Source organism: Schistocerca piceifrons, chromosome X (genome assembly GCF_021461385.2).
Source record: "Schistocerca piceifrons isolate TAMUIC-IGC-003096 chromosome X, iqSchPice1.1, whole genome shotgun sequence".
In the NCBI taxonomy this organism is placed as follows: domain Eukaryota; kingdom Metazoa; phylum Arthropoda; class Insecta; order Orthoptera; family Acrididae; genus Schistocerca; species Schistocerca piceifrons.
In genome coordinates this window covers 366,009,130-366,024,874 of record NC_060149.1, presented here as the reverse complement: position 1 = coordinate 366,024,874, position 15,745 = coordinate 366,009,130, and the positions used below count along the sequence as shown (strand labels likewise).

Genomic DNA, 15,745 nt, shown 5'->3' with positions numbered 1-15,745 from the left:
TGCTGAAAAGGTCGATATCATGTTGATGTATCTAGAACCACATAGTTTAATTTAATTAAAAGTGCTATTCCAATACAGTTGGAGACCATCTGCAATGCTTTTTGAGCAGCCTCAGGCCTGAGTAGGAATTTGGATTGAAGAAGGAGGCTTGCTAGGGTAGTTCCGTGCAGTTGTGCAAAGCCACTGTGCCAAGGTGATTTAGTGGTTAGTTCATCTGCCTAGTGAACAGGAGACCCTGATTTGAATCCCAGCCTTGTTACAGATTTTCATTCGTTGCTTCAGTCTACATACGAGGTGCTATCCTAAATTTTTGGGGCTGGTGCTGCCATCTGTTGAAAACCTTACCTTTGGACTAATGGTCACCATCACCCTCGAAGTAGTTCCCATCCACACATACACACCCGTCCCAGCACGTCTGCCCCTGGTCAAACGTTTTCTGGAAGTCCTGTTCTTTGAGAGTATCACTGCCAGCAGTGCTTCTGGAATCCTCTCTGAGGTATTGATCTGATGGCCTTTCAACTTGAGTTTCAGTTTTGGGAATAGTGCAAAGTCACAAGGTGCCAAGTCTGGCGAATAGGTTGGGTGGGGAACAACAGCCTTGTGTATTTTTATTTATTTATTTATTTTTTTTGCTACATAGGTCCTGGTGAGCAAGGACATGTGACAGGGCGTGTTGTCGTGATGCAGCAGCCAATTCCCTTGACGTCAAAATTCAGGCCATTGTTGCCACACGTTTTCAAGGAGCCGTCGCGAAACATCACAGTAGTACACGGAATTCATTGTTTGGTTGAGTGGGACGAACTATATATAAACGATGATCATGCTCTTCATTTTGCTCTTCACCTGTCTCACTTTTTTGGGCCTTCGAGTGCCTGGCTCTTCCACTGGGGCAATTGTTGCTTTGTCTCTGGATCATAACCGTAAATCCAGCTCTCGTCGCCGGTGATAACCTGTGACAAGAAAGATGGAGCATCAGATGCGGTCTGACGAAGGTCCGTGCACACTTCAACATGTTGTGCCTTCTGATTGGCATTCAAGATCCTTGGCACACATTTTTCGGCAACACAATACTGCCCAATTCATCAGTTAACATTTGTTGACATGACCCATAACCAATACCCACCTCATCCACAAGGTCTTGAATGGTTCAACGTAATCCGCACAAACCAATTGTTGAAGTTTTGCAACAGTGTCTGGCGTTGTGCGGCTAACGGGGCTTCCAGTGTGAGCATCATCTTCGACGTCTGTACGTTCGGCCCTGAACTGAGCATGCCACTCACACACACACGTACGGCTCGTGCTCTGTCCCCCAAACACTTATTGAATCATTGCAAGAGTCTCCGTAGCAGTTTTACTGAGATTCACACAGAATTTGATACACACGCGCTGTTCTGTTCATGGATCCATCGTAAAATCGCCACACACCAAACACAGAGTGTTACGCAAATCACTGTGGACATGCAACACGTCCTTCCAGCTGAATTCCACTCCTCACACTGACTCATCATATATGCAGCTCTTGCCACCTATCAGTGCAAAGATCTACTACTCCTACTTTCCAGATGGCAGCACCAGTCCCAAAAATTTTGGATTCCACCTCATATATACATCAGTGATATCTAATGCCTTATGGGTCTTATGGATGAACTGAGTCAGTTGGGTTTCGCAAGACTGTTGTTTTTAGAATCCATGTTGACTCCTACAGAGGAAGCATAGGCATCTGATACATGATTATCCATCACTTGAGATTGAGATCCAGAAAACTTTTATGAAAGTCAGTAACATGTTGCAGGTGACTACATACAAAGCTAGAATGGAAACAGGTAAAGTAATAACTTCAAACCATCATTACTGGCCTCAGCCACCTGAAAAACTCCCTCCAGGTCACCAAGATAAGTGGACTACGTGCCATGCCCACAAGTGCTTACTTTGTATTGTTGAAAGATCCACAAGAAATCTGCAAATTAATCTCCAAAAATTTCGGTTTCCACCTATAATTTCCTATTGTGTAACGGTAGAGAAGTACACACCCTGAAGCACATGCTCGGGTGCAGGCTCTGTCCCATGGCTTGCACTAAGGAAGGTTTACTTCGGGGGAGCTGCAGATGCTTTTGAACTTGCCTGCATTCATCATCCATTTTTCAATCCCCCATGTCCTTACACATGACGTGTTTATTCTATGTAATATGCTTTATGTATTCTGCAATATTTTTGGTTCTTTGTAGTGATGCATCTGACATATATCAAAAAAATTGCTTGAAAAGATTTGAATGGATTGTCAATGAGATGTATTTTTGTTTTGTTAGCCATTTCAGGACCAATTATCATGAAATAAATAATAGAAGCAATGAATCTTTTCAATAAGTGTCATTTCTGTGTGAGAGATTTGAATTTTTTTTTAAAAAAAAAAGAAACTAATGGTTCATTGCTCATATCTGTCATTTTATAATGTGAGGTCTGCATGCATGGCACCCACTTGTAGGCTAATGTCGATCTGAACTGCCATGCATTATTGGATAGTGGTGATGTTTGAACTATCAGTGCTATAGTCTGCATTGTGCACAGTTGTCCTCCTATTTGTGTTCCCTTAGTCCTCTTAAGACTGTGTTCAGTGCTCTTTGCCTCTCCCCCCTCCCCCCCCCCCCCCCCGCCCCCCCTCCCCAAGCTCAAGATCTAGAGTTTCGTCATAGAGAGCATGCAAGCACGGTATATCTTGGCACTCTGGTCTAAGTAACTACCTCACTAACTGTACAGCTGATAAGAGTATGTCGGCATATGTATTGACATAGTTCATGGTTTGTGTAAGGTAGGCATTAGTGCTGTTCTGTCAGTCTTTTGACTCACAAAATTACAGGACATTTCACTGTCAATGTCTGCAGAAGAAGTTAATTGGTTACAGTTGGAGAAGAAATTAATTGGTTACAGTTGTATTCCAAAAGCTTCATTGATTGTAAATACAACAACCTCTTATAAATGATTGTTATGCAGCTCTATACTCACTGAAAAACTGTGTCATTTTTGTAAATAAGTGGACATATTCCATATTGTCAGTGTGATCTGTGTCACTATTTTTTGTATTTATACTACTTGTTATAAATTGTTAATACTATGTATTTGATTGCAGGTTAGAGTTAAAGTTAGCTATTGCAGTTTGAATCAATCAGACTTATTGATGTGTAAAGGAGAATATGATTTCACACCAAAATTGCCATTTGTTCCTGGTCATGAAATTTCAGGGGAGATAATTGAAGTTGGATCTGAAGCAACAAAAGAAGGTTTTACCAATGGTCAGAAAGTGGTAGGCCTTAGCAAGGATGACTATGGAGGATTAGCACAACAAATCACATTATCAGCAACAGTAAGTTTTTTTTATAGCATTTTATCAGTAGCATGATATCTCACATTCAACTCAGATCATAACCACTCATTATTACTCTTCAAGGGTTCATTTTCTTGTACACTGACATTCTGTATCACAGTAGTTCATACTTGACGACTTTATTGATATTTTGGCAGAAACGAAGATTGGGTACCATACGTCAGCTTTGACCTGTGACGTCATCAACATAGTGGACACCCCTATTTCAAATGTAAACAATATGCAACCATGATGTTACTCACTACACCTGCAAACAGACATAAATAATATGCATAATTACATCAGTTCAAATAAACTATCAGGCCAACTGTGTGAATTAGAGGGTCTTAGGCGGAGTCAAACAAAATAAATAACACTTCAAATAATAAAGACATACGAAAATCAATATGAACATAAAAATGAAGCAAATGAAATCCTTAGCAATAGACAAGACCAACGTGGGGTGGGGGACTTATTACTGGAAATGTCACCTGATATATACATCCGAAACGAAGTCCACAATGCCACAAACCCAAACACAACTCCAAAACAAGTACCTGAGATTTCATTTGACCTATGTGGCTCAAACGTAATCAGCAGTACCATAAACCCACACATTACTCCAAAATCCAACACTGCAGATGTCACTTGACCTATATAGTGCAAACAATCACCAAGATACTGTCAACCCACACTAAACTCCAAAACATAGTACTGCTGTACATAACACTTACCACACATACTATAGTAACAATAAAAAAAACACCAAAAATTACTTACTAATCAAAGCTGCTGAGAGACCAAATCTAGGATAGGCAACCACTCACATAACCATATGCAGCCACTCGCACGCATAACTGGGAAAAAAAAGTATTACTTGTTTCTTCAAAATGTTAACGTGTATGTCACAAATTTGTAACTTTGTGACAAAGCTTGTGCGGCCAAATCTTGTGACAGTACGACATAGATATAAATGGTGGTTATAATTAAACTTTCGCTGTTTGGGAAGGCTCTCATGAAAAATGAGTGATTGTAGGACAATTAAAATTTGTGGAAATATTTGTAAGGGCATGCAGAAGAGAAATAACAAATAAATCTTTGAAAGAGACACAGTTTAATTTACATATGAGAGAGTAACTTTTTGTTACTTGTGTACCATGTTACATGTGTTGCTCGATGTAATGACCATCTACTTCTGTAGCACTCTGGAACCACACTAGAGATTGCCCTACTGCTGCCCAAAACAATGGTGGACTATGAAATGTTCAGCTGTTGTGACACAGCTTGTGCACTGTTTGAAAGTCGCACATTGTGTCCCATATTCTCACCCTTGGCAACAGTGACTACTCCAACAATTTTCGGTACAGTTGGCAATCGGCCTCTCCCAGGAGCAATTCCCAAACTGCAATCTAATTCAAACTTCTGACTCATATTCTTCAACCCAAATATGGAAAGTGGACCTTTCTGTATTCCTTTAATGTGTTGGCACTTGCGTAGAGCAGCAGCACTTATCACTGATGTTGGGTTAAAAACAGCTTTATGAGGAAAGCCCTGCTCACCTCCAGACCAATTTTGACTGACTGCGACTGTAATGCATAAGGATGCTTCTATTTCAACCCTATGTCACTGTACCAGTACCGGAGCCTAATGACAAGTCATGATACTAATATTACTAATAACACAAATCCTGCAATACACAATCTGAACACCATTCCTGTAAGCTGGGTGCCCATACAGTAAGTAGTTTTCCATCTGCACTGGCTCAAGCTGTGAAAGTTTAATCATAACATGTATCTAATGTCACAATATGTGTAGTATATTGCATTTACTAAGGTCTGAAGATGGTCATTGACTGAAATTTATAAGCTGATTGATAAATAGTTGTGGTCCTGATGTCACAGGTTAAATTCTGTTCTGTCCCAGATGTCCTATAATGTCAGAGTATAAGACATTGTTCATGGTGACAGTTCTTTTGGATGGTAAGATTAAGTGTGTACAAGCAACCCTTAAGTGATGTGAGAGGAATAAGCTACTGTCCAACACCAGATTTCACCCTCTCTCTTGTGTCACTCAGCAATTAAAACACAACGTTACAATCTACACATAATCATCAGAGTCATCTAGTCTGTATATTAATACATAACACACAACATTCTAACATTACAGAAATGCTTTTTAAAACTGGACGTGGAGCTACCATTAAGAGTGGGTGTGTCTGTGCTTGCAGTACTACATTTTTATTGAATTTTATGTTCATTTCTCAAAGTATTCAGAATAACGTTACCGAACTTATATTAATATCTTATTGAGTTTCTCCTGAAGTGTAATTTAATGTTGCAGGATGTATGGTTACTTCCACAATCCATAAAGCTACGCAAGGGATGTGTTCTTGCTGATGCATATGCTACAGCTTTGCTTGGGCTTACACGACGAGGCCGGCTGAAAGAGAAACAATCTGTTCTAGTCACTGCTGCTTCTGGTGGGCTGGGATTGGCTGCTGTGGATGTTGCAGCTAATGTTTATCGAGCCAAGGTAATTTACATTCAAATTGTATATGTAACTTTTTTAATGAAAGGAGAAGCTAAAACATTGCGAAAAATAAATAGGGATAATATGTGGTTAATTGTCTCAATAAATGTGTTTGTTAAGATTAATACATGATAAATGCAATATATCATGGTGATACTGCAATTAGAATACCCAGATGTGATGTTAGTAAGCTGTTTGAGTAGAAGGAGACTAGATATAGTGCTTATAGTCATAATGGAAAAAGTAAATGTTATTAAGTCTCAGTGGAAGAAGTAAATGTTTGAAGTTTTAATCAATATAAAAAGGCAGGATTATGACTGAAATGCATGTCCAAGGCATAAACCAGCTACAGTAACACAAAAGTGCCATCAGACACAACCACCATCAAAAGCCCACAGTTGGAAATTTGTGTATAAGTACGTGCATATAGTGAGAGACTTACGGGGAGCCAGAACAATGAAAATGACAAAATTAACAGCGAGAGAAATTTTGATGTGTTAGCACAACTGGAAAGATGCCTCCACATGATGAAATTCAGTGTCCAGACTTTCACAGCTACAACTAATTCAGCAGTGTTTGTGAAATATTTCATCTAAAGTCTCTCACAATTAGTTACAGCAGTCAGTTTCACTCATTTTTCAAAAAGCACAAACATTTCTCCATGTATATTCAAAGCAATCATAATACAAATTGTGAATAATGTGTCGTAGATGTGTGAAGTAAGATCTTTGACTTATTTTTATACTGTTACATGGATTATAAGCATACCAGTGATGAAATGTCACTGTGACACAATAGTTTGAACTGAAATTGAGACACCATCATCAGTTGATCTGGTGTACTCAGGTGCTGTCACAGTGTCTGCACCATATGTACCTGTTACTACTACTCCTGGCTCACAAAATGGATGACAATTGCCCCCACTGACAGGAGGTGTCCACAGATGCTCTGACCAATCTCCACATCTGCCTGCAGCCAGACTACCTCTCATCATGCCCTGAAATGAAGAACGTCCTACCCACTATTCTCTTCCCACCCCTCCCACAATGGCCCATCGAATCTACACAACTTCCTTGTCCATCTCTACAAAACCCCTGCTCCAAACCCCTTGCCTCATGGCTCATATCCCTGTAATAGACCTAGATGCAAGACCTGTCCCACACATCCTCCCATAGGACGGGCAGGCTTGGGCAAACAGCTGACATGGGGCCAGTCATGCAGCTTGGCTGCGGCACAGCTGATTATAGTGCACTGGCTGAGCTCAGGAAACCAGAGGTGGCCAAGCAGGTCATGCATTCACAGAATACATGCAATTGTGCCATCTGGCAGGTTGCTTGCACCACTTGTGCCTGCTTGTGTGCACTAGCAGGACCGCGTGACCAATGAGGCAGCATTGGAACAACCTGCTCTAGAGGGTCCATAACTGGGCTAGTAAATAAAGGTTCAGTGCAAATGGCCATGAGTGTGTTGCAGATTTGCTTCTGAAACTTTTTTTTTTTTTTTTAGGAAATCAATTTGACATTATTATGTATTTGGTCACAGTTATGAGGATGGAGATGACTGGATTCACACTGTTCTCACCACCCACCCCGGCTGAAACCAATAATGACCCCAGTCAGAGTAAAAAGAGTACCGCTGTGTACTTATGGTTTGATAAAGAATGCAGGTTTCAGAGATTTTTTTATTTTGTCCCTCTCATGCTATTTTTCCCCCAAAGAAGATTTTCATATTTCATGTACTTCACTCATCTTCTAAAAACAAGACATAAAACTTTTTATGATGTGCCTAATACATACGGCAGTGGCTGCTAAATGGAAAATGAATGTAGTTTTTTCACATGTTTCATTCTTTTTATTTTTGTATTCTTACATGTGCTTCCTTAAAATGAATTTCAAAATCATCTCAGTAAACACTAGACAATACGAGCAATGGTATGTTGTTTGGACTTTTCAGTTACACTTTGAACATATTGAGAATCTGAAATTGCATTATAGCATGTGTGAAAATGTGGCAAAGAAAGAGAGTGTAACACTTGTTAAATATTACAGGTAATTGCTGTGTGTGCAAGTGAGGAACAAGCAAGTTTACTTCGTGAAAGAGGAGCATGGGCTGCCCTCACCTATGACCCAAAAGAAGTGATTAAGAAAGTAGATGAAGTTACTGACGGTAGAGGTGTTGATTTGGTATTTGACGCAGTTGGTGGAAAAGTTTTTGAACATGTTACTAAATGGTGAGTGCTTGTAAAACTTTGAATAGAGATGATTTGGAGATTATATTTGTACTGAATTATTTTGAGTATAGTAAAATTTAGTGGCAAGGAAAGTAGTGTAACTTATTGTGAATGAATACCAGTGAATTACTGGTTGTAATTTGAAAAATAGTCTTCACTGTGATGTAAAAATTTTCAAAATATTTTATGTATTGCATCTAGGTCTATTACATAAATATTAGTGAGCTGCACAACAATAGAATAGTGTAGTATCTCTAGCAATTTAGGTTTCCATTTGGGTCAGAATATTCTTACATGTTTCTGTGTTCTTGTAAATACTCATTCTTCCGACAAAATACAACACACAAACTCAATGTGGCACATTTGTAACGTCATAGATTACTTAAGAATTTTGGAGAGCTTGGACTGAGACAGGTGAGATGGGGACTGATGATGACAATTTGAAGGCTATGTACACAAACAAATCTCTGAGCAGTGAAACTGATTTCTTTCTATAATAACTGCCAGTTTTTGGATATATAGCAAGCAAAAGGAAGCAAACATTTTCAGTTCAAGTAAATGCCCATGTTCGTTTGAGCTTCATCTCACTTTAAATTTCAGTTTTGATTTTGCAATCTGATGTACTGATTTTAATAAGAGGTTTCATCCTCCTCTGTATTTGTAAGAGCTTTGAATCTTGCAAACATACTTGTGTTAACATTGAGAAAAGGTATTGAAATGGATGTTTGTTGTTTAACATTAAATCAGCATTTAAGAATATCTCGTGAATATTATGCTAGGCACAGCTGATGGCTCTGAGCAGGCCAGCCATTTACCAGCACTTAGTTGTTATGAAACAACCCTTTTTCAAAACAGTGCTCTATTAAGTAATTATACACAATTTTCATTTGTGAATTGGTTTTCTGTTTTGTGCAGCAAGTTAGCAGTAAAAGTGGCCTTGTAGTGATCTATGAAGGAACTACTATACTCAGATGAGCAAAGTTGAAGTATTTTAGTCCCTCAGAATTGGTCACTCATTCTCCTACACTTCCTTGTTACATCTGCAGACACTATTCATGTTTTACACACATGACAAGTCACAGTTAGTTTAACACATGCTGTGGCAACTATACACTTTTGATCACTCGTATTTCTTAAATCACTTGAGGCAAGTGGTGGTTGGTTCTTTCAGGAAGGCCATGGCCTGATTCCCCCCTTCCTTCTCTGATACATCTGTATTAAAGTCCCATATTTAATGAGTTCAGTGATAAAATACAAAACATTCAAGTTTCTTACAGTTGATTATGTCGTGTATATTGATAGTGTCTTTATCACTTACAAATCTTTTCCATTAAAGAAAAACTACAAAATAAATCAGCCATATTCTCGCAGTACTGACTGTAAAATGACAAAGTTTGAGTAGGTTGTTCGTAAACCTTTTACCATCAGCTGGAAACTACATCAAAAGGCTGTTTTTTGGCCTTATCCACATAAGGCAATCCTTTAGAAAGACTATACAGTGCTTCATAACAACAAATTGCCTCCAAGAGCGTGAAGTCACAACTGTTTACATTCGATTTGTTTTAGCAGTTATGAGCGTGCTCATGCACATGCGCAGTTGAGTCACGGTTGAGTAGTAGCACAATCTAGCTAGACTGTGGTAGTAGATTCTCCCGCTTCTGGAAACAGGAATGTGGCTGTTGACTGTGCAAGCAGTCGCAGCAAGCAGCTAGATGCTATCGGGAAAAGGGGGCACCAAATTCATATTCTTGAGGAAAACAACTTGTTTCACAAAGCACCTAGCGTCCAGCGCACGTTTGCATATCGATTATTCATATCATTTTGAAACGCTTCCCTGTTGGTTTTTGAACATTTTTGAACACAGTTTAAGTTGATTTCTGAATGAATCATAAGTTGACTTTTGAATGCATGCATAGTGTATGTGATGTCTCTGTCAGGAGAATCCTCGTCGCTTCTAGAAATAAACTTTCTGCAGACAAAAGGGGACGGGGCTATACGAGCTGTGAGGGAGTAAAGCCGAACAGATGAATGCCAATAGCTGTCTGATTATTTGGTTGATTGGGTTTGCAAATGATCAGCGTTGTTATAATTACTAGCGAAATCCATAGATTCAGACTACCAGAGTGGAAATAAATGACTGACAGGAATAACAGCTGAGAAAGATTATGTATTATCTTCTCAGTGTATCCAAGAAAATGAAATTTTTGGCCAGATCGCTACACTAGTAAGGACCAGTAGTACAGTCACCAGCTAGCAGTTGCGTAAGTTCTATTCTGGAAGTAACGCGGAAAACGTGTTGTTCGAACACGTAATAATGCCTAACTGGAAAATAATCGTGGGATAACTAAATCTGTGATTCTGGCGGGGTTAGTGAAGTTAATCGGTGAACAAATTTTGACAGTGATTTAATAGCAACAGAATTGGTGATGACAAGATTGTTTATTAGAAAGAGGAAGGAGAAGAAACGGGACATCACACAAATTATGGAAGAATAAGACGATTCCAAATTTATATAAAAATTTCGTAATACTGCTTTTCGATCTCATGCTTGAGAAGCTGGTGCATATGAATGAAATGTGAAACTATTTCCTAACATAAAGCTTTTTGCTTGTAGTAGGCCTAATAGGCATTTGATATTTGTACTTATTGGATTATATTCTGTCGTGTTATAAAAATGGCCATTTGTGCCAAAACAGTCTCGTTTATTTGGTGTGTTACAAAATTGCTGCCATATTAGAAAGGCCTATTTTGTTTTATCTAGCAGACAGTGACAAAATAGACGTAATCAGATCGAGAAACCACACCAGTCTTGGGTATAATTTGTGTTAACAGCTTTTTCAGTATTAGATAACGACATTTCGATTTTTCATGTAGCAAAACGTTTGATGAACATTGATGAGGTAATAGATTCTTTCGCAGAAAGGAAAGCACGCCATGTAAAGCTGTAGCAAGATTAGAGAGGAAAAAAATGCTAGGAGCTGAGGTTTGAAGAAATGTGTAATTTCTTGCTTATCTCTTGTCAGTATGGTTTTATATATCGTATATTTAATTTTATGTCAGGCAAAACAGCAAATTATTAGCTATTAGGCAATAAAGAGTTCAGGTTTTCTGAAGAGTTCTTGTTTTCTTGATTACAAATAATCCCATCCGCTATTAATTGTGAGATTTTTTTAAAGAGGGGCAGGCTGTCAAACCGGCCAATTGGGAGCAGGAGAGGCACCAAAGGACATTTCAACTTCCACCCTCCTGAATATAGTTTGGACGTGCGGTAGAAAAATGCTTTATGAAGAGGTGTGGCACTGTACTTTGGCATACTTAAGACCCAATAATATGTCTTACATTTTCTCGAATACGTATGTTTTATGTTTCAGACTTTTCAGAAAGATGTGTGCTACAAGATGAACATATTTTGAAAATTATATTTTTTTGTTTAATATTGACCCGGTTCGCAAATGTCGTAGATCCGGGGCTGATGCGCAGAGCAGTTTGAGCTATAGTGCGTAGTCTCCACGTGACCCGTGTTTACATTTAGTGATTTTGCTGTTTCCCATTCATTTACTCTCACGTCAAATGAAAACAAAATGGATATCTGTGGCCGGGAGCTGTCGAGTGAATTAAAACATATTCACATTATTACGGAAGGCTGAAATATGTCATTAGTTTCAGATTTTATTTTATTAGTTTCAACTGTTCACTGCATTTCAAGTGCACGTTTTCATTTTCTAACACGTATGGCGTTATGCCATAATAAAGACCCAAACATGATATAATACAGTACCGGTGCTCCAAGAAAATTTACATCCCGAAAACCACACTGAAAAGCTTAATATCAGGTCGAGGTCTATTTCATTGGGAATCTGGACATACGAATGTGCGCTTTAAGTATGCACTTTAAATGTGCACATTTTAATACGGTTCATGAAATTGCTATGCTCTTGCAGTATTCTCTGATGTCTTGTTTCTTTTATGACATAATGTATGATCTTTCAATGTTTCACACGTACGTACATACGGACTTCCTACGTCATGATAGCTACTCAAGCGCGGTGTTGCCTGTTATCTGCACTCTCCTGCAACTGCTGAAACGAACCTATTTCTAACAGCTCGCGGGAAAATATTGCGAATGGTGGTTTGAAAAGTGATACTTTCAAAGTAAATATCCCTTTACGTAAGTTGAGCTATGTGCAAGAATGTACCATGAATTCATTAAATCACAGAGCGTTTGACTCTCATTTAAAAATCAACTCTTTGGTGATGAGCCAGTTAGAAGAATTTCGAACCCTGAAGATTAGACATTTATGCCTTATTAAAAATTTTACCGGCACATTTGTGTGATATATCTTAAGTGTAACACGCGCGAAAAAGATCAACAGTATATGCGAAAGCTTAGCTTCTCTTGCAGCTTGAGACCAATATTATATGTGAAAGCTTTGCTTTTCTTGTAGCAACACTATGTATATTAATTTAAATCATAAACTTTCCCTGTTTGTGTGTTCGTGCTATTTAACAGTGATGTTGCTGTTGGCTGACTACATCACGTGTCTTATGCTCTGAATATCCGCTGTTATCGGCTGGTGAGATCACATGACATGAGCTACGAACGGCTTACAAAAGCCCATTGAAATCTCGATTTCAATGATTCGGAAAGTAACATGCGGTGTTTGGTGGAATTCAAATGTGTGTTGTCGTAATATGAAAATACGCAGCGTACATGTTGCTGCACATTAAAGATATTTCCAAAACGTCTCTTTTTCCCTGAGTTTCGTTTTCTACAGTACCGGGAAATTGTACGCCTGTGTATAAAACCATAACCATTCAAAGAATCAATAAGGCAATATATACTGTCACCTGGGAGAAAGTGTATTTTTAACCGGGAAATCCGGGAATTTTTTTTCCTTGTCCACGTATACACCCTGTTCATTTATGTTGCCAATGTGAGTCATGTATGATCAAAATCACAATTTAATCTTAGTTTATTTAAACAACAAGAAAATAAACTTACATAATATGAGCTACACCACTGTTTTATTAAACAATAATGCAATAAATGTTCAGTACAACACCCTGTTGCCAAGGACAGGTGTTACAGAGACAGTAATGACCCACTTGAAGCATTAAGCAGTGCAGTGGCATCAGATCTCATCCAGCTGCTTATTCTATCACTAATTATCTCGTAGACAACTGCCTCATTGTGGTATTAGGCTGCTAGCTCATAATCAGAGTAATTTTTTTTGCACAGATCATATTTTTTCTGCCTAGCTCACTTTGTATTTTGTATTACTGCTGCTCACTTGGACATATGACAACACAAATTATCATTGTGTTACCTGAAGCATTAATGAAGGTATAGGTACAAGTCTGCAGTTGTGAAACAAAAATGGAACGGTGCAGAATCATTTTATTATTTGTTGGTGAACTTTATACACAAGCGCGCCCACTCGAGGGTTAATATGACCATTAGAGTTAAGCAGATTTTATATCCGTGAGTCCAAATATTGTAGCACATTACAGTAGAAGTGGCTTTTGCTTTATGTTTGAATGTGTGGGGATTTTGAGTTTCCTGGCTGTCTACTGGCGATGCGTTATAACCAAAATATAAAACTCCATTCTGAACCTTACACAGGGATGCATACCGTACATGGAAATCATTTTTACTTCTAGTATTGTGGTTGTGAATTGCACAGTTCATCCTGAAGTCCCATTTATTATTAACCACGAATACTATTGGGGAGTAAATGTATTGCCATGTCAGTATAAGTCCCTAGGTTCCTGAACAGGTTTTTGCAGGATGCTCAGTTATCAATCTTTCATAACTTTCTTACTGGCATTTTTGCAGAATAAATACTATTTTAACTGTAGATGTCCAAAAGATTATGCCACAAGACAGTATCGAGTGAAAGTACTCAATGTATGCTAGCAACTTCATCTGCAAATAAACACAGTGAGAGATATTTCCAAAAGCAAAGCAGGCACGACTGAGATTTTTGGTTAAGTTATTCCTGTGCTGGTGATATCTTAGTTTATTATCCGTCTGGATGCACAGGAAACTCATGCAAGGATGATTATCCAATGTGTGCATGGCCTCTACTTGTACCTGTAAATCATTTTTATTTGTCTGAGCACGAGTTTTTGTAAGATTAACCCTTAATGTCTTTGTTGTGAAACAGTTACAGTGTGTGCGTGCATGCTTTTTTTTCCCCCCTTTCTTTATTCACTGTGTCAGGCCCAGTTATCAGTATACTTGTGTCATCAACAAACTTTATAGTATTTTGAAGAGTCCTCCAATGCACAGACAAATATGTACATAGGTCAAGAACGGGAATGTGGTAAACACCAAATCTTTAGGACACCACATTTAACATTTGCCCATTCTAAATTTAGTCTTATTCCTGAGGTATCATTTGTTAATGTGATCCCTCCATTTTATATTGGTAACACATTCAAGAAAAGCAACATAGCTTGTACTACGTCGCACGAATTTACTCCAAAGAGACGATCGAAATAGGAGCTACGTCGACCATTTCTCAGCTTTGTAAGTGTTTCCCAACATTTTTTTTTTTTTTTACATTGGTAATTCTTTCTGTGATGTTGTGATGCTTGTACTACTATAAAAGAATACAGTTGGCAGCACTTGTCACTCATATTGCTGTGAAAGAAATGTTACCTGCTTTGCAGCGTGCTGATTCATCTTGGCGTCATGTGCAGTGCCTATGAGTTACGTGTGGAGCAAAGGCCCTTGATTTTTGTCTGTGTTGTCAGTTTTACACTTCGTGTTTGCCTTGAAGATGGCCCTACATGATGATGAGATAGAGTTTTTATTGAACAGTGGTGACTCTGAGCTTGATGAATAAATCTCTAGTTTCAAAAGCAGTTATGGTAAGCTATTTGTTTTGTCGCATCTTTTCTGTAAGTGTACATATTGTCTACTGTACACCAGAAAGCTAATTTTTATTATTTACGCTATACAAGAAGAAGGCATTTCTGATGATAAAGAGTCAGTGAGCCGTAATGATGAAGCACCTGATGCTGATGCCGATGCTGCATCAGAGATACCTCTTTCTTGACCTATCAGTATACCTCTTTCAACTGGGCAGTGGACAGATGACAACACTACTGCTGCACAGCTTCCAATTTTTTCCAGAATCAAGCAGAAATCAAATTCAAGTTGACTGGAACTCTTCTGTGTTTGATTGTTTCACCTACTGTTTTTGATTAAGAACTTCTGGTAAAAAGAGAGGACAACTAGAACAACTGTTGACAAGCTAAATGCAAATGGGAACCCGAAGCCACACTCAGTTTGGTTTAAGTGGAGTACTGTGAAACCCAGTGAAATATATACATTTTTGGTGTGGTTATGCATATGTGCCTTGTTAGAAAACCAAAATTGACCAGCTGTTCGTCTACAGATTCCATACTGCAGACCTCCTGTGCAGGAAAGTATTTACCAAGAGAGTGGTTTTTTTTTTTCTTTTCCCCCCCTTTCTTTCCAATTCAGTGAATGTTATATTTCATAGATAATGTGACTTTTATTTCAAAAAATCAAGAAGGGCATGATCCTGTTCACAAGGCAAGACCCACCTTTGATATATTCGTGACAAAAAGTGAGAGAGCTTACAAACCAAAAGCAA

At 38.5% G+C, this 15,745-nt stretch overlaps 1 protein-coding gene across 1 annotated transcript in view; it reads left to right on the top strand.

Moving 5' to 3' along the window:
• LOC124723132 (quinone oxidoreductase-like protein 2 homolog) overlaps positions 1 to 15,745 on the top strand; it is a 47,840-nt gene that overhangs the window by 15,825 nt on the left and 16,270 nt on the right. Inside the window, exons 2-4 of the mRNA XM_047248320.1 lie at positions 3,125 to 3,358; positions 5,699 to 5,890; positions 7,936 to 8,117. Coding sequence (XP_047104276.1) covers positions 3,125 to 3,358; positions 5,699 to 5,890; positions 7,936 to 8,117 — 608 coding nt within the window. The remainder of the gene's footprint in view (positions 1 to 3,124; positions 3,359 to 5,698; positions 5,891 to 7,935; positions 8,118 to 15,745) is intronic.